At 32.4% G+C, this 23,543-nt stretch overlaps 2 protein-coding genes across 2 annotated transcripts; one reads left to right on the plus strand and one right to left on the minus strand.

Moving 5' to 3' along the window:
* Positions 1 to 279: 279 nt before the first annotated feature.
* Positions 280 to 5,286, plus strand: LOC122294338 (very-long-chain (3R)-3-hydroxyacyl-CoA dehydratase 2). Its single transcript, XM_043102977.1, has 9 exons — positions 280 to 422; positions 490 to 575; positions 689 to 736; positions 809 to 897; positions 1,095 to 1,148; positions 3,344 to 3,411; positions 3,524 to 3,573; positions 3,712 to 3,809; positions 4,956 to 5,286. Exons 1-9 carry the CDS (start codon positions 364 to 366, stop codon positions 5,058 to 5,060), a joined length of 657 nt encoding a protein of 218 aa, XP_042958911.1. The 5' UTR covers positions 280 to 363; the 3' UTR covers positions 5,061 to 5,286.
* A 1,042-nt stretch (positions 5,287 to 6,328) lies between these two features.
* On the minus strand, positions 6,329 to 8,400 carry LOC122294337 (aquaporin TIP1-3-like). Its single transcript, XM_043102976.1, has 3 exons — positions 8,173 to 8,400; positions 7,804 to 8,051; positions 6,329 to 6,917 (listed from the first exon to the last, which is right to left on the minus strand). Exons 1-3 carry the CDS (start codon positions 8,303 to 8,305, stop codon positions 6,543 to 6,545), a joined length of 756 nt encoding a protein of 251 aa, XP_042958910.1. The 5' UTR covers positions 8,306 to 8,400; the 3' UTR covers positions 6,329 to 6,542.
* Between the last annotated feature and the right edge of the window lie 15,143 nt (positions 8,401 to 23,543).

Genomic DNA, 23,543 nt, shown 5'->3' on the forward strand with positions numbered 1-23,543 from the left:
AAAATTTAAAAAAATAAAAAGAATGCTTTGAATAAAAGAAACTTTTTAAAATTTGTAAAACAAGCGTGATCGAGTAAAAATTTATGTACAAAGAAAACCTTTTTAAGATGCATGTATTATTTTTGTCCGAAAGTATGTATCTATTTAATTTCTTACATCATTCTTATATTTGGAATTATTTATTAAAAATTTATAATTTTTATATATTTAATTTAATTGAGCCTATATTTAAGTCCCTTAAGGTATTTTAAATTTTTTTTTTATTATTATTTAAGGAAAAAGCAGAATCGAAAAATCTGAATAGGGGAATATTTAATCGGTGCACAGTGACTGAAGCAACGTAACGCCTGCAGATTCTCCACGATGCCTCAACTGTCTAAGCTCTATCTTATCACTTACAATTCTCTCCAAGCTCTCGGATGGTACCTCTCTCTCTCTCTCTCTCTCTCTCTCTCTCTGTGTTTATACATTCGTGTTCTTCAATGGCAGGGCATTTGCGCTCTCTAGAATCTTGAGCAGCTTTGTGACCACCAAGTCCGTGAATGGAGCTTACAGTGCCGCTGGAGAGCTAATCTGTCAGTCTTCTCTACATGGACTCTAATTCTAATTTCCTCATCCCCCCCTACATTTGATCTCGGAGTAGGAAACGATAGTAGAGTTTTCAATTGCTGTTAATTTTGGTGGGCAGGTTTCCTACAAAAGGTTGCATTCTTGGAAGTTGTGCATGGGGCCACTGGTGGGTTTTCTAAAATAAGTCACTGAATTTAATAAATGTGTGATTTTGATGTTTAATTCTTTGAAATTGGAGGTCTTGTGCCAAGTGGAGTTGTGAATCCTCTACTGCAATGGGGAGGAAGGATACATTTTTTGTTGGCGGTTGTCCGTCTAATCGATGAGGTTGTCTCAATTGTTTTTAGATTATTATTGTTCAATTTAAGTCCTAAACATGATTCATGTCTGATTCTCCGGAATATGTGAAGTTGTCTGATAGGAGTGGCTGAAAAAAGGAATGGCGAAAGTCTCTTAGGGCCACTTGTTTGTGCAGTCGGGAGCAATATTGAAAAAACTCATTGTTTCCAGCATTTTGTATGCAGGTCCAAGAGTTGCCATCAGTTTTCATTACTTTTTTCGTTTGGGGTCTAACTGAAGTAAGTCTATTTCTAATTATCTTTCATTGAAATTGTTGTATCTATCTCCACACATTATTATCAGTTTGGTGAAGACTATGGACTTTGTTTTCTAGACAGTGATGGGTATTTGGTAGGTTTATATACCAATCATGTTGAAGACATCATGATACTGTAGTATTGCAATAGATTGATTGAAGGGACAACACTTGGAAGCACTTTTTGGCAAGGTATTAAGACGAGTTTTGTAACTACAAACCCCTTTGTTTGGCCTTGGGAATGCCAGAAACAAATTATAGTGAAATGTTTGGTGAAAAATCATGCTAGAAAACTGCTTGCAATTTCAGATTAGGAAATGATTGGCATGTACAGGTGCATTACCTTTTTTTTATAGGGTAACTTCTATTAATAAGATAAAATTGCATTTAACAACTAACCAAGTACACAGGTAGTATACAAGAAAAAAAATGCCTTAACAGAAAAGGAGAAAGGACGTATGACCTCCTGAAAACTAAAAGTCAAAGGACAAATGGTAACGCCAATCCACTGGTAAAGAGTAATAAAAAATAAAGCCCTAAGATCCACCATCGACTTGTCATTGTTGTTGAAGCTACGGTTGTTCCTTTCTCTTTGAATGCACTACATTAAATAAGGCAGAATTATTATCCGCAAATATTCTTTCTATTGACTATCAAACTTCCCTTTTCGACTTGCAAATAGATCATTCACCAGATGAGGCATAACCCCAGCCAGCCTGAAGAGGCCCAAGGATTGAACTCCATAGAGATCTAGCTGCCTCACACTAGAGTATGAAATGCTTTACAGTCTTCCCATCCTTCTTACACATACAGCACCAATCAATGACATTAAGTGCCGTCTTCTTAGGCTGTCAATAGCAAGGATCTTCTCCCTCATGGCAATTTAGGCAAAAATTCCTACTCTTGGTGGAGTCTTACTACCTCATTATTTCTTCAAGGAAAGGGATGAGGATATGCATTAATTAACAGCTGGTCAATGCTACTAACATTTTATTTAAATTTGGTTTAGCTGGAGGATGAAATGATTCATCTAAATTTGTGTATGCTATATCTTTTGCATACAGACATAAAGTGAAATATTTTATAACATTGACATCAAGATGGTTCTTCTTCATATTATAATTTGACCTGAAATTGAACGTATGGAGATTTTGAGTTGCTCTTGTTTTACTTGCCTCTTTTTCTGTGGAGGGTTTGTCTTAGGCTTCAAAAGCTCATGGTTTATTTGATTAGTTCATTAAACAAGCTTCTCTAAGCGTACTCTATAATAAAAATATCTCATGAATAATACACTTTTTCTGAGATATAGAGCACTCAATAAAATTCTCATCTTTTATGAGTACTTTGTTTCAAATTTCACGAATCTTTTTATTTTTCATTAATTTTCTAGACAATTGTTTTGGGATTGCTTTTGTTAGCCACAAGGTTGTTTGTAGAATAAGTAACCAGACCCAAAAGGGGAAAAATCCGGAATTACTGTTATCCAGTTTTTCTTCAGCAGCCAAGTTTCCTGAAATTCACATTACTCCTGGTTAGTCCCATGGTCTGGTAAAACAAGCATTAAAAATATATTACCAGAACAAGGATATCTCACCTTTTGGGATTGCTGATGTTTCCAGAACGATGAAAATTAATAATAATGATAATAATAGTTTCCAAGAATTAGGATGGTTTGTTTTGTTTGTATTTCAAGAGGCTCAAGCGTAAAATTAAGTGTTTGGCATGGCCATCTTGAAATTTCATTGGAGCTTATTTTGCAAGCATACAAGCCCTTAGTTTTTTTCTACTCTTTTTTTAATTCTTTTGCTGTGGATTGGCCCTTGGGATTGTCAATATATTATTTTCTATTTAATTAAATAAAAAGGAAAACCGGGTAATCTTCTAGCCATTCACTCACTGTTTGAGAAATGTTCTGTGTCTATCCAGTGGGAAGGATAGCACACAGAGAAGGTACAATATCTCCACTAATTTATTCTTACAACAGTAGTTTTTTTTTTGGTGCTTTAATTCTCTTATTGCATTTTTAAGTTTATGGATTTTTATCCATGCCAAGATGATATTGTGTAATTCTAATATCATGTCCTACTTTCTCAAGATACATTTCTAGTTTGTTTCTGTTTCTGCTTAATGATTTTAAAGGTATAAGTAAATATGTTATGCTGATAATCCTGGTTTCAGGTAATTAGATATCTACATTACACTTTGAACTGTATACAAAGTTGTCCATCTTGGATTACCTATCTCAGGTTTATTTCTTCTTTCCCTATGAATTCATATATACATGTGCCATTACAGATACGCTATCTATTCAGAAGCTGACATTTTGAAATAAAATTTTAACACTTTGCTTTTCACTAGGTACACTGCATTCATTGTGCTGTATCCTATAGGAATAGCCCCTGGTGAAAGTGAGTCAATTGATTCCAAGCATTTTGGTTTCCTATTCTGGGTCATCTGAATGACTTTGCTATATGGCAATATTACTATGATTCAGTCCCCATTCATTCTTCTGCACAATTTTTTTAACTATTCGTTATTGCTATCAGTGTGGCTCATGTACCAAGCACTCCCATATGTGAAGAAGAATCATCTCCACGAAGATTTATTTGATGGCCTTCCCTTCAGCTATTATAATTTTCTCAGGGTTTGTTGAATATTTAAGATTTTGTGAGGCATTTCAATAATATTACCTTGTAATGCACTATAACACCCCAATGAAAGGCCATGGCTTATACTCCAAAAGGACTAGTCAATGATACAATTGAAATCCCATCGGAACATTATAAAGAGCAAGAACTTCTTATTCCCAAGTAATGTAAGATCTCATTCACCACCTACCTTTGTCCTTATCATATGGGATATCACAATCTCCCTTCCTTAAATTCCTGACATCTTGGTTGGGCTTGTCCTTTGTAGGTGGCACATCTCCAATCCCACATTTCTGATTGGGATAGGCTGTGATACCATTTCTAATGCCCCAATGGAAGGCCCAAACCACATAGCCTATATTTTAAAAGGACTAGTTAATGATACAATTGGAACCCCATTGGAACCTTATAAAGAGTAAGAACTTATCATTCCCAATCAATGTGGGATCTCATTCAAACTTATCATTCCCAATCAATGTGGGATCTCATTCACTATCTACCATTATCCTTATCATATGGGATATCACATGCACTGATCTCTAGGCTGAATTTCCTTGTGAGTTCCTACTTCAGCTGATTCAAAGAATATTTATCCATTTTTAGGCAGTAATGAGGTAGAATTTCAAATCTGTGCCATGTTATGTTCATTTTGGACTTGCTCGGTTCCAAACCTGCTCCAATGTCTTATCTAATTTATGGATAGATCGAACTTTATTTGGATATAAGAACATTTTTTGAATATGTAGCTTCTAAGGAGAAAAATCTGGAGGTTTAAAACCATTATAGGACATCCAATTTTGAAATACAATGATTAATCTCATGGATGCGAGTGCCTTCTAAGAAAATATACCTTAATATTCCTTGTCCTTGTATTGCAGTTTGGCAGAGACATTTACAGCTCTATCTCAAAATTCCTCTTTTTATTTTTCTATGGTTTTCACCAAGAGATGGTTTTGGTGTTCACTGTAGATGTAATGGATGTAGCATTGCTGGAGAAACTGGTGTTTTCCTTTATGCCAGATGCTAACAAAGACCAGACTTCCTTACTTATCAAAAAAAACAAAGACCAGACTTCCTTTCAGTTTTCATCATTTTAATTTTCTTGCTTTCATCTTTGACGTTTATTTGGATTTTTCTGTCAGGTTCTTCTTCTGTGCTACCCTTTCCTATGGTTAAAACTTTACCTGCATATGTTCAAGCAACGGAGGTCAAAACTGGGAAAACACCATGAGAAGAAGAAAATGTGAAGATTGGGGCTCTTTAGGATGTAGTTCTAGCTCGTTGTCAATTATTGGTACCTCTTGAACTTGAAAGCTAATGTGTTGTTTGCCATGAACATGGGCTTCATAAATATTCTTGCAATGCTTTTGTTCTTTGATTCCCTACTCCCTAAAGTAAGACCATATTTACATGTGCCTCGATACATTCAACTTTGACAAAATTTAGCTGCTCATAAGGAGTAGATTTAAAATATTGCAAATGTTACACTTATGACATGTGAAGTAAACTTTTCTGTCAAAATATGAATTCTTTATGTTGGGAACATGTATTCCATTGTCATAGGCTGCCATTCCAGGGTCTGTTGCATGGTAATCAGAGTGTAGCATAGCAATCTAGTTACTGTTGCAAGAGCTGGAAACAGAGTAGTATTGTAGTGTAGTGGCTGGATTATTCTAGTGAACCTATTTATGCTTATGATTCTCATTATGATCAGGGGTCTCTTTAGATTTCATTAAGGACAGCCTCCCCCCCAATAATAATAAAAAAAAAAAAACCTTAGTGGCCTTCTATCACTCTGAAAAGAGTTTATTGTGGAAAATAAAGAGATGTTCTCTATTCCCTGACGAGCGAAAAAATCACCCTTGATATATGGGCAGCTCTTTTCTCCTTATGTGGTCTCTATTATGTATTTACAATCCCTATTCCAATCGTAGATAGCTCTGTATCATGGCTCTTCTTTGCTTTCCTTGAGGTTCCCATATTCTCTTAGGTATATGTTTCCTTTGGTAGTAATCTTGGAAGAAAGACTGAACAGCTGGCATTAACACTTAGGCTGGCCCATCGGGGTTGTTAGATTGCCAGCCAAAGTATTCTTCTAAGAAATTTTAAATCTTGCTCTTGTTGCATCATGGCATTTTATGTTTGTCCTACTATACCCACTACCCTTTTATTTGTATATTTATAAACCCACCGCCTAGCTAGTGAACATCACCTATTGAGAAGTATTGCTCTTCATTTTAAAATTTATCATTTCCATTCACACAACACGCTGATGATGTAACTGTTTTAGGTGCTTACCTATTTTTAAGTGGTTGATATGTCAAGCACTTACAACGTGTCGCATTAACGAGTATGCATGAAAATGTTAAAAGTTTAAGATGAAGAGCTCTAGCCTACTAATATTTTTCTTTCTCCGGGTCTAGTGGCTGCTCTCTCTCTCTCTCTCTCAAAATAATCAATGATAATAGTGCATAAATCTAAAACTTGTCAAAATGTAAAGGGCAGAGCAAGAAAATTTCTTAGACTGAGCACAAATGGACATTACTCTTCAAAATGATTGCAGGAATACAAGACAGTGGACAAGAATCACCAAGTAACGAGAGAGCAAGATACGAACAACATTAAGAACTCCTAAAATCAAAAGAAACCACCAGACTCTCAACCCTTTCCCCATCCACATAACTTCAACAACAGAGAAAAGATGGAGACTGAGAAACAGGTACTAGTGCTTAGAAATCGGTGGAGGGGAGCTGTTCATGGGTGTTTGAATCGATGAAGATTATCTGGTAGACGAACGCGGCAATGGCGGAGCCGATGAGTGGACCGACCCAGTAGACCCAGTGGTTGTCCCATGACCAACTGACCACAGCAGGGCCAAAGGAGACTGCTGGGTTCATGGATGCACCATCAAAGGCACCACCAGCAAGAATGTTGGCACCCACAATGAGACCAATTGCAATGGGTGCAATTATTCCAATGTTACCCTTCTTTGGGTCCACTGCTGTTGCGTACACAGTGTAGACCAAGCCGAAGGTCATCACAATCTCAAACACCACTGCATTCCATACACCTACACCACTGGACAGGGAGAATGCAGGTGTCGACTGCAAAAAAGGCCAAAAAAAAAAAAAACATGATCAAATAATCAACCACGACTTTTTCAAACTTGAGAGAATTAAAATAAAAAAACATTATATTTGCAAGTCATAAAATATATTAAATATATCATTCGCAGTGCCGACAAGGCGATATTTGAGCTCTTAAAACTTATCTGTAGACTTTTTCTACAAATCAAATCCTGACATGTTTACCAGAGTAGATCAATGATAACCTTACAAACACATAATTAAGTATATTGATTAAGATTCTCTAAATATCTTTTCCTTAAGACAATATGAGTGAACTTCTTGTCATTAAATCATTGGATGAGATTTTAAAAAATGTTTGATCTACATAAAAAATCTTACAAAAATAGATCTATAAACAAGCATAGTAGGTTGATGTGAATTATTAGATAAAAGGGTTTTATAATTCGATAATTAATTCACGTCAGTTTATAAATTTTAAAAAATTTAATTTAATATATTTTATTTTAAATTAAATTTAAAAAATTAAAATATTATTTTTTTACAAATATATACTGTATAAATATATAAAACTTTTATATACAGTCATTTTTATATATTTTTGTGTATTCCAATAATATAATTGGTCGCGACACTTTTTAATATAAAATAAATATTTTAACCAATCATATAAATAAATGACATAAAAAATACTTAAACGTAACAATAGGTAACGTATTTATGGGTTGGAGCTAATTATAACCACATAGTTTATAAATAGTCTTGTGGAGGGTTAAAAAAAAAAGTATAGGTAACGTAACTCTGGTATCGAGCCAATAACTGGGATGACAACCATGGAGGTAAACTTTAAGAACTGAACTTCAAAACAAAGCGGAGGTTATAGCTTGATCTGCAAATGCCTTACCATTCCAGTTGAGAAGGCAAGAAGCAAGCAAGCAACCACGGCTCCAAGGAGCTGCCCGATCCAGTACATAATACCTCTGATGAGTGTGATGTGGCCACCGAGGAAGGCACCGAAGGTGACGGCAGGGTTCACGTGCCCGCCGGAAATGTTGGCTCCAATTGCAACCGCAACGAACAGTCCAAAACCGTGAGCCAGGGCTGCAGCCACAAGCCCGGCCGGCGTTGTCGACCCATCGTCCGTCAGCTTGTCTGCCAAAACATTATTCACCATCAATACATCAAGTTTCTCAATTAAATCCGAACTAGCTACAAGCTAAAGAAACATAAAGGAGAAACGAAACAGATAAGCATAGACAGGGCAGGAGCTTACTGAAAGCAACACCGGAGCCTTCGCCGGCGAAAACAAAAATGAGAACAGAAATGAACTCGGCCAGAGCAGCTTTCAGAGCATCGGGTTGGGCAAACTCGCCTGTGGATCCAACAGCAATTCTAGGGATCGCCATTTTTCTGATAATTCAGTGGAGACTCAGCTCCTGGAGCTAGCTTCTTACAAAGAGCCTAAAGTACTGTAATTCGCTGCTTGCACTTTCAGCTTTAGATTATGGGAGTTTATATAAAGGGCGAGCCGTAGGAGCAGCACTTATTACTATTTGGCCGTTTGGCAACCGGAATAGCCGGTCTCAATCCGGTGACAGCTTGTTTCCAACGAGGCAACAAAAAACGGCACAACATTTTGAGAATTTTCTAGAATTTTATATTAATGTTCTATTCTTTTTTTTTTTTTTTTCTTCTTCTTTTCTTATAAATTTTTTACAATTTTTTAAGTAAAATTTTATCGAGATATGATTTATATTAGAGTACGTGAAAGCGGGTAGAAATATTTAAAAATTTATTTGAGTAGATTTTGGTAATTCTTTTAGTTTTATTTGAAATTTGTTTTAGTTTTGATATTTCGAATTAGATAAATATTTTAACTATAAAAAAATTATATAAAAATAAATTCATAAGATGATTTAACTTAATGTGATACTTAAGATTATAACGTTACTTTTTTCATAAAATATATATAATAGATCATATAAAATCACATCAATTTATGAGTTTACTTATGTATAATTCCTTTATACTTATAGAACTTCTTAACGAGTAATGACTTATAGAAATCTTAGATATATCAGTTAGGAATATTCTTCTCAGCATTCTCACACTTCACACACCATAATTATTTTAATTTTTTTTTCATTTTTTCTATAATAAATATGTAGTATATAGATGATAAATAGAATAATTCAATTAATTTAATAAGAATAAAATAAAATAAAATAAAAAATAATATTTTAATATATAAAGTGTGTGGTGTAGAATGATGTATAGCATTATCCTATCAGATAAGGATTGGTTTGGTTATACAAAACCAAACTATCTCATCGCATCTCTTTTAATATAATCATTACAAATTTATTAAATTATCATAAAAAATATAACAAACAATTTAATATTTTTAAATTTTAAAATAAAATTAATATTAAAAAATTATATTATAATAATATTTTATTTTATTTTTAATAAAACATATCATCCGAACTGTGTAACTAAACAATATAAATCTTATAACTTTTGTTAAAAACAAAACTCCACCAGAAAATAATATAAAAAATAATTTTATTATGATGGAGCCCACCTTTTAATAAAAGGTTTGGCTGAGGTTTGTAAGTTTTGTTTAACGTTACTCTTTTTATATTTTTAAGAAAACATAGATAACTGATTAGATAAAATGTTCTTTTAAATATAATATTTTATGAATTAAAAATGTTTAGAGAAACAAATAGCAAAAAATATTGACCGGTCGGCAAACACCCGTCCGTGTCCGGAGAGGCTGTGGGTCCAGCCTCCATTTTGTTGATATGGTGACACGTGGAGAGCCTGATGTGGGCTTTTATCGAATGAGCGCAGATATTAAGATATTCAAATCACCGACCAAAATGGAGATGAGGAAGAAGGGAGGGGGCTGACGGGGGTTCTCCAATCATTAAACCGACCATTGGATTGTTTATACGGTCGTGATTAAGACCCTCCAAGGTTAATTGTCGATATCTGGATGATGATGTGGTCAAGTTTCCACCTCATGGCAACGTAATAGTTAGGACGGTGTCTTTATGGTTCTGATTACGACCAAATTATGTAACAAAACGCCATCAACATAATGAATTAAGGGTGACATTTTTTTTTATATAAGCATCTTGCATTCGTTAATAGATAGACATTACAAATTTAACTTAAAATATATATTATAAACTAACTATAACATTAATAGCTCCTAAATACAGAATTATACTGATATAGTTTACTCCATGCTACATATCTCTACAAATCCAAAATCTGAGAAACAGTACAACTATGTTTAAAACAAAGTTAACAAACCTCATATTCTTTTTAAGACAGAGCAGATGACATACTCTATGAACATAAATCCAAGAGACAATATGTATTTTTATGTTATTTTTATTTTCCAAAACAAAAATTATTAGAGAAATTAAAAATATATGGAAAATTAACGAATGATAGCTTCAAAAGTTATAGATCTGCAACTTCAACCTTGAAGGAAAACAAAACACCAAACAAAGTGGCAAGGTGGCATGCCACCTTGGCCATACGGCAGACAGTCAGGATTGAAGAACCAGGTGGCCCAGGACTCGGAAAAGCCGCACTTGGCGGCAACAGATCACCCCTTGCGGAGGCATATGGATCTCACGCGCCAACTTCAGAACACGGTTTGAAAGATTGAAGCCTTGGGATTCTTACATAGGGGCATGTGATGGTTGTTGGACGCTAGAGAGCAACAAATATGCCTTTACCATACGTTGACCTGAAAAACAAAACTTAAAAAAGGAAGAAAAACAAGAGATAAGAGATAAGAGAAATGAGAGATGAGGGAGGCTGGAGGACGAAGCTCCTCCCCCCCACCTTCTTCGGGCTGGTTTGTGTTTCGAAAAGTTTTAGAAAGAAGGTAGACTCTCTCTCTCTAAAAGTTGGGGGGAGATATAGGGGTGGCATTTTAACCACCTATCCCATTATATAAAATGACATTTGTTTTGATATTATATGAAATTATTATTTGTTTCAAAAGTTTAAGTTAATGAAAAGATGTGAATTTTATTATTTAATTTATATCTTAACACGAATAATGAAGGTAAAAATAAAAGATTAAGAAAAAAGCTTAGTCTACACAAATCTTATGAAAATGATAAAAAGTACACAAAAAGCCTCACAAAAGTTCACATGTTTTGGAATTCCACTAGTTAGAAAGTCCTTGCAATGCCTTCTAGATTCTACTAGTTGGAAAAGTGAATAAAATCTTGGAATTTCCTCAACTTTTTACAATCTTCCATTAAAAGTCCTAATAATTATTTGTTTGGGGAGGCAGAAAAACCAGAAAACAAAGCCAAAAGAAAAAATTACAATAATAATAATAATAATAATAATAATAATAATAATAATAATAATAATAATAATAAAATCTTTTACCTCAAATCATTGTTGTTGCTTTTCTCCACGAAACTTTTAGAGATTTTAGGGATGAAAACTTGATGAATAATGCTAGATATAATTTTAGGATGCGTAAGTTCTATGCACTTTTTTTTTTTAAAAAAAAAAAATGAGATTTATTATTAAAAAATTAACCTTTTCATATTGGTATCAAATTTGTCCACTTTTTTCAAAGAAAATGAGTAAAACCTATACACTTTAATATTAGAAATATTATTTTTCTTGCTCAAACAAATAAAACTCAAATAGTAATACTCTACGTAGTATTTTTTGTTTTAAAAAAGGTAGAATCTATTATTAAAAAAATAATTTTTTTATATAGGTATCAGATTTACTCATTTTTTCTAAAGAAAATGAGCGAAACTTATACATTTTAATATTATAAATATAATTTATTTTAACTCAAATGTAAAGCATAAATGATATTGACTGTAGGGTGAAAGATATTTAAAAACAAAAAACAAAGGGAAACATTAACGTCAACATCTTGGGATGATTATTTGCTTGCAAGAAACAAGCATAAAGGAAGAATGTAGCATTGTTTTTTGCTGCAACTTATGTCATGTATCGACATTAGACTTCCTAATTGAATTTCGTACTCTCAATTTTGGACATTTCTGGTTATCAAAGGAAAAAAACACAGTTGGGTTCATCATTTAATAGATTATCTAAATACGTACATTTATATTCTATAAATATTATGAAAAACTTGTATATAAAGCGAAGTGAGTACACTAATAATAAATTGAGGTTTAATAATTCTTCCCCATCAAGTTAGGCACAACTATTTTATACCTCAGTAGATGGTATAGGTATGTAAATTATGATGAGAGGATTAATTAGGCACTAAGAAAAGGGCAACATGAAACAGTTTTTCACGTTAGAATATTTGCACATGTAACTTGTCCTACATATAGAGGACAAGGCCAGACATAACAATTCAATTGTTTTTGTCTTTTACACCAGATGTTTTAAAACAATGTTTTGACTAATAATAGAGTTGTATAGGTCTTCGGTAATGAGTTTTTGTCAAGTATACCTCAAATAATTTAAGAAAGAATTCCTTTAGTCTAATTACTCGTAAAAATTATTTGCATCTAAGAGGTCGATTCGAACGATAGACTTGGAGGAATCATACTACCAAGATTCGAACGATCCTTACTATTTAAGCCAACTCCTAAAAGTTCAATAACTCAAGCATTCATTTAGGCATGGTCTGGATAATGAGTTGAGATGAGATGGGATAAAAATTGAAAGTTGAATAAAATATTATTAGAATATTATTTTTTTAATATTAATTTTGTTTTTAGATTTGAAAAAGTTAATTGTTTGTTTCATTTTATTTAAAAGTTTTGAAAAGTTATAATGATTAGATAAAAGGAATTGACCTGAATTGATATGATTTCACTCTTCAAACTAGGCCTTATAGTGAATTGACTTTATCGTCAGAGTTTCTCTCCTCAGTGAATTGCAAGGATCAAGCTTATTTTTTGATTTCAGAAAGATACATGTCTTAAGGAAGTTTATTTTGATATCAATTAAGATAAGATATGATCATTGAATTTAAAGAAATTGAGGAGGTTTATTGTGATGATCTTAAGCAAACAGATAATATAATACTCTTTTGGTTTATAACTTATAACAAGTTCATGTATCAAGCTAACCTTGATATCTTCCTTTCAAAAGACATGCAACATATATTAATCAATAATCTCACATGGAACCTCACAAGCTTTAATTGGTAAGTATAAATATTACACGAAGGCCGATGAAGTCAGATCTATCGTTCACCCAATCACTCGAACCTTTATTTAAAAGGCAACAACCAAAGACAATGTACCATGATATCATCAAACTCTTTAAAATACCACTTTATGCATTTCTCATTATGGTTTAATTCCTAATGAACGGATAACATTAAACCATGATATCATAGTCCTAAGATGCACAACAAAACGGCATATTTTGATAATTTTACTTGTAAGTATAATGTAAAATGATCAAAACATTTCGTTTTTTACGCTAAACTGATACTATCCATTACACTGAAAATGAAGAAAATCATCATATTCCGTTGAAGGGATGGTAGAGGAGGATCAAGAAGATGACGACAACTAACTTTAATTCTTTTATTTGTGAAAGAAAAAACAAAAAAAATGACAAGTAACATAGAGTTGAAAACAAAGATCCATGATGATGAACTTGTATTATATGGATCTAGCCGCATTAATCTCTGACATTAGCACGTTCACGAGTGCTCTGATAATCTTATTAATCTTTGCCTGCAAAAACTAGTCTAAAGTACTCTATACGTTAATGGGATTGATAAGCTCAAATGAGTTGTTAGCATGAATTGAAAAATTAGTTGGTAATGTGAGAGATGGTAGACTTGGTGTTTGCACTTGAATCTCAAATTGCATATAAATAAATAAATAAAATAAAATAAATATATAAAAAAGTGGTATATATAATTAAGCCGACCACATGAGATGACATAAATCCACATGACTCAGAATAATGTTGATTAGAGTTTGTGTTTATCTTGTCCGTCCACGAATATATGGGATCGGGTACCTCACTATTTATTAAACAATTCTTCATCTCCTTTCTCTAATTTCTCTTCATTTTTAAATCTTATCTACTTCCTTGTTTTATATTATTCATGACGACTTGATCATGATGATCATGAGTTGTCATGATGACTTGTCCGACAGCTCCTTCTAACATCACATGTTTTTTCTTTTCCTACTCTTTGATCCTCCCTTCATCGTGTTTGGATCTAGGGAAAAAAAAAATTATATGGTTACATACTGCCATTAATCAGTGGATCAGATCTCATGAAATGAAAGACTTTCATAGGATCTGCTGAATTTGCACTGAATTTATGCTATCTACTTCCATTTAAATGGAGAGAGTATTGTTTACACAAAGTTTAATAGTTTGAGGTAATCAAATACTTCTCAACAATGATAAAAAAAGGACATAAAACTAAGTATTTATTAAATTTGAAAATGAAGTTTATCCATATTATATAAGTTGATTACAGGTTTCGCAGATTGACCTGTTTATTAATCGTGTCTTATCAAATCAATTCATTTTGATCTAAATCTATTTATATCAAATCAAAACTTGTTTATTTTATATTATATATATATATATATATCAAATTTATGGGTCGTATAATATGTTTTCACCTCTATAAAATAAAGTTGCTTCACCAACACTCCAATACAACAGGGTAAACATGAAAGAGGCTGAGCATTTCTCTGAATTATTCTGCGGACTGGGCTGTTTTAAGTCGAAAGGCACTCCCTCAAAAGTCACCCAGAAAATAAAAGGCTTAGCCCAAACAAGTGCCAAGGCCCAATATATTACTAATACTTTCGTACTCGGCCTGTGGCTTGGACTTGGTTTTGATGGATCAGGTGAGATTGGTACAAAATTATATAATTCAGAAACATTATATATATATAATACTGTTACGTATAGTCTTAGATCATGTAAGTATCGTATAGTCACTTTAAAAAAAATAGAGTCTATTATTAAAAAATTAATTAATTTTTTACATGTAGATTCCGTATTTATTTACTTTTCTTAAAATAATTGTAATACGTTTATGTACTCACGACTGCTACAATCATTTCTCATAAATATATAAGATATAAGATGTTACTATAATTAGAAATAACGTTGAGATAGAAAAATCCAAACCTTTACTAGTAAAGAAAAACTGATATAAAACAAAATCTACATATGAATCTAACACAAGAAAGTTTGCACACTGACATGATTTAATATATAAATATATTATATTTATTTTATAATAAAAATAGTTTCTGATGGATCATGTTAAATTGTGTCAGCGTAAATTTACTTGTGTAAGATTTGTGTGTAGACCAAAACATTTCTATAGAATATGAGGATTAAGACAATACAAAGTTATTTCTATCCATTAGTCTTAATTAAGGCGACTTCTTTGTGCCATAACGACTCTATTCCTAGTTTTCTAAGCAAACAGAATTAGTGCAAATTTTCTACCCTACTTTATTTCAACTTTCTTTCCCTTTCATCTTGTCATCCACCAATCTTCCTAAACATCTAATCTCAGCTTTATTAAAACTTAGAAAATGTGTATAATATTCCTTGACATGAATGTTTTTGCTCTTCACACTCTTTTGAATTACTTTTATCATTGGCTTCCTATCAAGTAGCTCTCTTATATAAACCATTAGATTCTCATGTCTCCCATTACTCATTTTCATGTTTCCCACAACCCAAACAAGTTGGGAAAAAGAAAAGAAAAAGAAAACACAGCATCCTGCTCTTGGAATAGAGAGAAATAAATAGGGTTTTGTTCAACAATTCACAACAGGTCCAAGCAGATAGAAAAAAAGCTCATGACTAGCGGTATTTATTCTTAGTCTTAGGCAAGTTGCATGTATTTAACAAAGCAAATTGTGGTAGCTCAATTGATACGAGCTGAAATTTCATAACTTCGAGATAAAGAGTTTAAGTCACAACATAAGTTGAAACCACTTGTAGTGATAAAGCTTGACCTTTGAACTTAAGGATGGGCTTTAAACCAGCTGGATATTTTGAAAGTGCTATGGTAATAAGCTCGCTCTGGTGGTAGTAGTCATGGATCAAATCGGACATTTCGCATCTAGAGGGGCTCCTATGGTCACGCCCAAGAAGAGTTGTTATAGTGGTCACTCCGTTCTCCTTTTGCTTTAAAAAAATAAAAAAATAAAAAAGCTGCATGTCTTCAACAAAGCAATTACCTCTTGAACAATTGTTTACAAACGAATAATTTTGTTGAAAGTGATATGATTTGACTTCTGCTTACTGCAAACTCCCTCCTCTTAAATCCTCTTGAGACTTTTCTCTCTCAAGTTTCTATCTTTTTATTTATTTATTTATTTTATTTTATTTTCTGTTAGGTGGTTCACAAGCTTGTTCACATGGGCATCAGAGATATCTTTGTTTGTACATATCTTATTCTTTCAAATGGACCCCCATAAGCTAACCCACCTCTTAAGAGGAGAAAAAAAGGAACGACTACTTCACACATAAGTCGTACCTCAAAAGGAAGGAGACAGAACCAAAGCTAAAATTAACATCTTTTTCTCTTTGCCGTCACACACCTACTCTTTCACCAAACTCCACCTTAAAGCATTAACGGAGATGGGGAAAAAAAAAAAATTAAAAGCAATGTCTTTCCTAACTCCTTGTTCAAACTTACAAAAGAGGTTGCTTTAATAAAGTATCCAGCATTGATTTGCAGAATCTAACGGTTCAGTCCCGATCAAACCAACCGTCTTTTATAATTTGGTCAAATGTGTATGGAAAATGCAGTTTGCTTTCTAGGAAAAAAGAAATGGATTGTTTTCGGGATGAGTTTGGTTGAAGAATCCTATGATCATAGTAGTTATCAGTGATGCTAATTAAATACGAAATGACTATTTTTTGTTAAAATGAGTTTGTTTTATATAGTCATTTTAACCGTAAATAACTCGTCACAAATATTCGTTTTTGTGCGCTCTCAAAGACTCAATTCCTTGCTGAGTTTAGGAGTACTGTATCTCCTCCACAAAGCATGTCTCTCGAGAAATAAATGCAGCAGCTGATAGTTTGGCTAAGTTTGAAGCACAGGGATTGTCTAGAAGATATCTCCATCTGAAGAAGCTTCCTCGTGAGGTGCGAGGAATTATGTCAAAGATAGGGTAGGAATTCCATATATATATATGCGCACTGCAAGTAATAACAGTACATTGCATAGACACAAAAAGTAAAGGTTTTTACATGCTCTCTTGTGGACAGATTGCTTTGCTTTGTTACTACTGTTTTTCTCCACCATAAGTGAAGTTTTTCAATAGAGTAACGCTAAATGTAAGTTTAGGACGTGTAAATACCGTGCAATTTTTAAAAAAAATAGTGAATCTTATTATGAGAAAAGACAAATAATATTTACAGTCTTAAGATGTGCAAGTCTCGAATATTCTATTTGAAAAAAAAAATAGATAAATCTAGAACTCACATAAAAAATAATAATAATGATGAACTCTACTTTTTTCTAAAGAGTACGCAGAACTTATATACATAAAGATTGTATCTAACATTGTTGAGCACATCAGAGTTAACACTAAATGGAAATTTGGGAGAGATCCCTTAGTTTTTATCATGAAACAGGGAGCAGAAACTTTGGATGATGTGAGACAGCAGAGCTGCTAGTGATCATGATAGTAACATGGTGATACAGTACCTAGTTTTGTGTCTAAATTTAACTACACTTGAGATATAGTAACTAAATCTATAGGGTTAATCAAGAATAATACACTTGGTCAGCCACTCAAAACCTTTATTCCCCTGCTCAAAAGACAGGAAATAGAAAAAAAGAGAGAATCATTACATGTTATTAGGTTATTTTCTTGTTTGCAGGGTCGAGACTTTTTGTCCCCTTGGTACTGTACTTATTTGTGTTGGTTAAACAAACGGGGTGGGGTCTATCCCGAAACTTCAATATCTCAAGGTGGTATTCTCTGAAAACAAAATGATCAAAACGGAAGAAAAGAAAGAAAGAAAAAAAAAAAATTAATGTTAGATACAGTCGTAGCTTTGCGTAATTGTCATGTAATTTTTTTGAAAAATAGTCAGATCCAAAATTAAAATTTTGGCTTTTTATAATACGAGTATTGTATTTAAAATTGTGTCCTTTGTGTATCCATAACTGTAAATATCATTTCTCAAGAAAAAAAAAAAAAAAAAACTTCTATGCAATTCTCAAACTAATTTCCATCATATAGATTTAGTATGCAATGATCCTCTGATAGACTTTAGGTGCTCTAGATTCTGCTGTGACCCACAGCAATAAGATACATCAACCACCATGCATATGACTCCATCATAGTCCCAATTGTGACAAACCTTTTGACAGCAACTGCAGGGGTTGGGACTCATTATTTCATTCTTATCTACACTAGTCTTCATTTTCGCTGATCTAATAATTGTTGCTGCTATCTGCACTTTCTCGTGGACAATGCTTGAATGAAGTATGTAGAACAATGATCATGTCTCTTCCCCCTTCAACGTCTCCAAACTAATGTCAAAGAAACTACTGTATCCATAACATCTTTAGAGAGAATTTAAGTTGGGTTAAACTGAATATTTAATTAAATGAAATGAAGTATAGAGTGAATTTAAGACTTATGCTTTTTGCGCGCACTAAATTAAATCATCATTTATTTGAGAAGTTTAATTTAATAACAAGAGATAAACTGAATTATTTGAATAATATCCTAAAGAGATGACGTTACATTTCAACCACATTGTTTCATAAACAGACTGTACGAAAGAATAGTCTTTGCTAATCTTTATAAATGGTAAAAGCAGACAGTATCCAACTAAGATTTTTCTTTCTTTTATTTTTTTATTTTTTTATTTTTGGCATGTTCTGTCTTGCACTCCATGTTTAGTCAAGTTCAGCTTGGAAGTAACTGTGAAAATCAATGGAGTCTAAGACTCAAGTATTGTCCTGTACTAAATATTTCAGACACATGCCTAAGAACCAACCTCTTTTGGAGACCGACCCTTTTGTTGTTTCCCTTGCCATTACTTCCGTTTGAGGACCGCTCTCCTCTCCTAGGCTCCTAGCTCTTGGATTTCTTAACCCCACAAACGCGCATTTTCCCAATACCAACCATCTTGGTCCAAAGTTAAATGCTGTGCACGGCACGTGCAACCCATCCAATAGCTTCCACCGTCGCATGTGCCTTGCCGCACGGTCGGATGCCGAGTGTCATTGGTTGAGGGGTCGTGACATGGACAGCTTTGTTGAACTTGGATCTTTTTGTACCTAATTGCCATGTGCAGTTGCAGAAGAGGACAACTTCACTGGTTGCTAACAATAGTTTTTAAGCCCCACCTTATGATAAAGACATGTTAATTCACTGTAAAGCATATAATATATGACAGTGCTGTATCCGCTGAGGATGTAGCACGAGCTTGGTTATGAGACGTACATTTTATTTTGAGTTTTGCTACATATAAGTACAGTCGCGTACTGATTTATTCATACTTAAAATTTAAATTAACACCGTTTTCAATAAAATCTACTTTTTAACCAATTACATTACATTAGTATACAGATTAGCGTACAATTATGTTTGTAACTATATATTTTTTTTTATTTTTATTTTAAACTAAAAAATAAAAAAATTACAATATAATTATAAAATATTTTTTAATCACTAAAAAAAAAATTGGAACACAAATTCAAGACCCACATTTGGAGGGTTTAGTATTTTTGATAATATATATATATATATATAATTGACTAAATAAAATAAATTAAACATGATCTACAAATTAACGAAAAGTGCTTAGATTCTCGAACCGTGTGATGACACATGGCGGCCTCTGATTATTTTTGCTAACAATTTTACATGATTAGGAGGACAGGTAAAAGTCGTTACCCGTCAGGAGGTAAAAGGCTAACCGGTCTGCACTTTTTGGGACCATGTTTCAAAGTTGAGCTGAATTTACAATAATAACCCTATTGTGCGGCTGAACATTATATATAGTATACTTGCCTTTTCATTTTAAATAATGATTATTATTATTGACCCTTTATTATAATTAAAAAAAAAAAAGAAATTATGGAAATTCTTTTATAAAAGATCTGTACGGCTTATACATCTAAGATTTATATTTAGTATTATTTATAAATGGAAAAATATAGTTATAAGAATAATTATGCATTAATCTGTGCACCAATACGATGTGATTGGTCAAAAATAGATTTTATTGAAAACAGTATTAATTTAAATTTTAAATATGAATAAATCAATATTAATATACAGATTAGTACGCGACTGTATTTATATATAACAAAACTCTTCATAAATTAATATATATTATACTTTTACATTTTTTTCAAAACATTTGTATTAGATTACTCACTCCGTGACTACCTGCACTACCTGCAGCCATTACTCGAAAATTGCAGAAACATATGCAGTCCCTGGACCTCTTGGTTGCATACCAGCACAAGTCCCTGCTATCAGTGCAATGAATGCAGGGAAAGGTCAACTGATCGTCAGGACTAAGGCAGCTAATGTACCCAAAGATTCAAAAGAGAAATGATTTTAATTACTAACATAGATTTTGCGTAAATTCTTATAATTACTAAATGTGTTATTCATACATGCTTATATATTTATTCCTCTCTTATTTAAAATTCTCATAATTTAGATAAAAAGTTAATAGAAATATTGACCCGCAACTTAAACGTATTGAGGGTTAATAATCAATGATAATGAAATACAACTACATAGTTTATTAATTATAGTAGATGTAAACAATCACTATTGATAGATCCATCATCCAATGAGCAAGTAGATATGGAGTTGTATGGTACTTATGTATTACATGAGGTGATGTTATTATTCTAAAAATAATGTTGTATATTACATAATATTGAGGGAAGAGTTTTGCTACATACAAGCACAATCGCGCACTAATATGTGTATCAATACTGATTTATTCATATTTAAAATTTAAATTAACACTGTTTTTAATAAAATCTACTTTTTAACCAATCAAATCATATTAATATACAGATTAATATACAATTATACTTATAATTATATTTTTCCTATACCCAATGTGATTCCTCGTCCATGTTCATTTGTTCTGTCAGAACAGGATTTCATTATAATTTTGGTTGGTTTTGTTCTGTACTTATAAAACTTTAATATAAAAAGAAGAAAATAGGCTCTGCTTCCACCTGACGCCCATAAATTCCTGTTGTGACATGTGGATTTGCGTCTTGTTCTTGATGCTTTGGGGAGTTTTGTTTATAAAACCCATGAACCAAGGGAGTTTTGTTTGTTTTTGTTTTTTGCTAATAAAATAAGTTTGAGAGGTTTTTATTTATTTATTTAGAACAAGATCAAGATGATAATTATATAAAACTAAATGATGTTTGGTAGTAGCTTTTATGCTTAAATTAGTATTACGCTTCGTTTAGGTAGTCAGAAGAAATGAAAAATTTACAAATAATAGTGAGATAATTTGTGAACAGTAATAAAATAATTTTAATTAATATTTTTATTGGATTTTGAAAAAAAAATAATGAAAATATTGAATAAAAATATTATAAAATCAAAATATTATTAAAATATATTTTTTTAATATAATTTTATTTTGAAATTTAAAAATATATATATTTTTTTAATTTTATGTGAAAGTTTAAAAAAATTATAATGATAAATAATTATTAGATTAAAAAGCATGAATTTTTTTTTTTTTTATATTTAAGTAATATTTAGATGTTAAGATAAGATGAGACTAACTACATATCTAAATGGAACTTTAGTTTTTAAAGAGAGTTAACTCAGTAAGGTGAAAAGGTAAAATCGTTTGTCAAGTGTATCCCATGGAATTATCTCAATTGTATCGCTCTGAATAAGTATAATTTACATCCTATTTTATCAAGAGATTTAAGTAATACAGTCATAAATAGATTTCATAAAAATAAATATACAAATTAATATGGGTTCATACAATATATATCTACGTTAATTTATGAATTTTCTATTGTGAGAATTTTTATTTTTTCCTCTCAACAGATATGTAGTGTAAGGCTATTAAACAAAAAAAATTTTGTGATTAAAGCGTTTCTCTTTTATTAAATTCTTCGCACCATTCGGTTTTGATGCATCTAAAATGTGGCATTTTGCGTTAGAAACGCCAAGAATTTCTCACCCCATAACTCTCATAGTCGTTAATGTTTTGTTGAGTCGCCTCTTGACATCGTTACTCTTGGCGCTAGATGTCTTCTCTCGCCTTACCATCACACCCGCTATGTAGGCGAGAACGGCTTCCCAGCCGTTTAATTTGCAGGTGAGAAAATTTAATTATAAGCCTTAATTTTTTACATACCTAACATACTATTAACAAGGTATTAAAAAATTTTCATATCGGTTATGTTAAAAAATGATTGATATTTTTATTATTTTTAAAATTATAATAAGACTATAAATAATAAGTTAACACACCAATTTATGTGTAGTAAAATTAATTATTTACCATTAGAAACTTGAGTTTCAATCTCGCCAAATAGACCATTAAAAAAATAAAAAGTTGTAGAAAATGTAACTAAATAGATTGAGGCCTAATTTGTTTTCACAAACTATTTCATCTTATTTTATTTAAGAGAAAACCTTCTGACCGGCTGGGCTTATAACCCACTAAAAACAACCCACCAATAATATTAAGTCACATACACTTCTCAAGTCATGTATGGTATGACCGCACTTCACCAAATTGATTGAATCTATGTCTGGCATTTTCAATTGGTAGTTTCCTTTCGCATTTGGCATTTTCCAGTGACATTTTCAATTGATAAAGTCCAATCTCGCTATTGTGGCAAGGAGACGGAAAGCCCCTCTCTCGTGACAGTGGCAGAAACCTGAATGGTTCCATCTTTCTTATTTTTGAGAATTCTTCTTTTTTTGATTTTCTATTCACATCATTCACTACTTTGCTAGAACATTTTCTAGTTTTGAAAATGAAGCAATTGCTTTTCTCTTCAAAATTTTGACTGAAGACTATTCCATATGAAGAATCCATAGCTGATTTTACATACTCATTGATAATAGATGACTTTGTCTATTAATATTTGGAGGTTGTACTACTTTTTGTGAGCTTTTATTGAGGTCTTAAAATTTTGAAGGTTGGGTTCTGCAGTGAGGATTGGTATGGTAGAATGGATTTGTTGCAGGTATTTCACCCTAATTTTGTATGGTTTTCAGTATACGGACAGTGGTGCAAAATCCATGTGGTTGAAAAGAAACAGTGGTGCGAAATCCGTGTGGTTGAGAAGAGATGGCGGTGCAAACAAACGGAAGAGATGGTAGGGTCTTGGTCGGATGAGTTTCACAACGCAGGGGTTGTGTGATTCGAAGAGTAGGGGTGAGTGACCTAACTTCTGATCATGTGTGGCTACACCTATAGTGTGTTTTGTGTTATTTTTAATGTGGCTGATGATGATTGGAGGGCTAATTTTCTCACATAAACAGCCCGACCTCTTAGAAGCGAAACTATTTATCTACTCATTATAAAAATTTTCAAACTCTAAAATAAAATACAAGAAACAATTTATTTCGACGGGATTGAACCCTAAAACAATATAGG

This window comes from Carya illinoinensis, chromosome 14 (genome assembly GCF_018687715.1).
Source record: "Carya illinoinensis cultivar Pawnee chromosome 14, C.illinoinensisPawnee_v1, whole genome shotgun sequence".
NCBI classification, from domain to species: domain Eukaryota; kingdom Viridiplantae; phylum Streptophyta; class Magnoliopsida; order Fagales; family Juglandaceae; genus Carya; species Carya illinoinensis.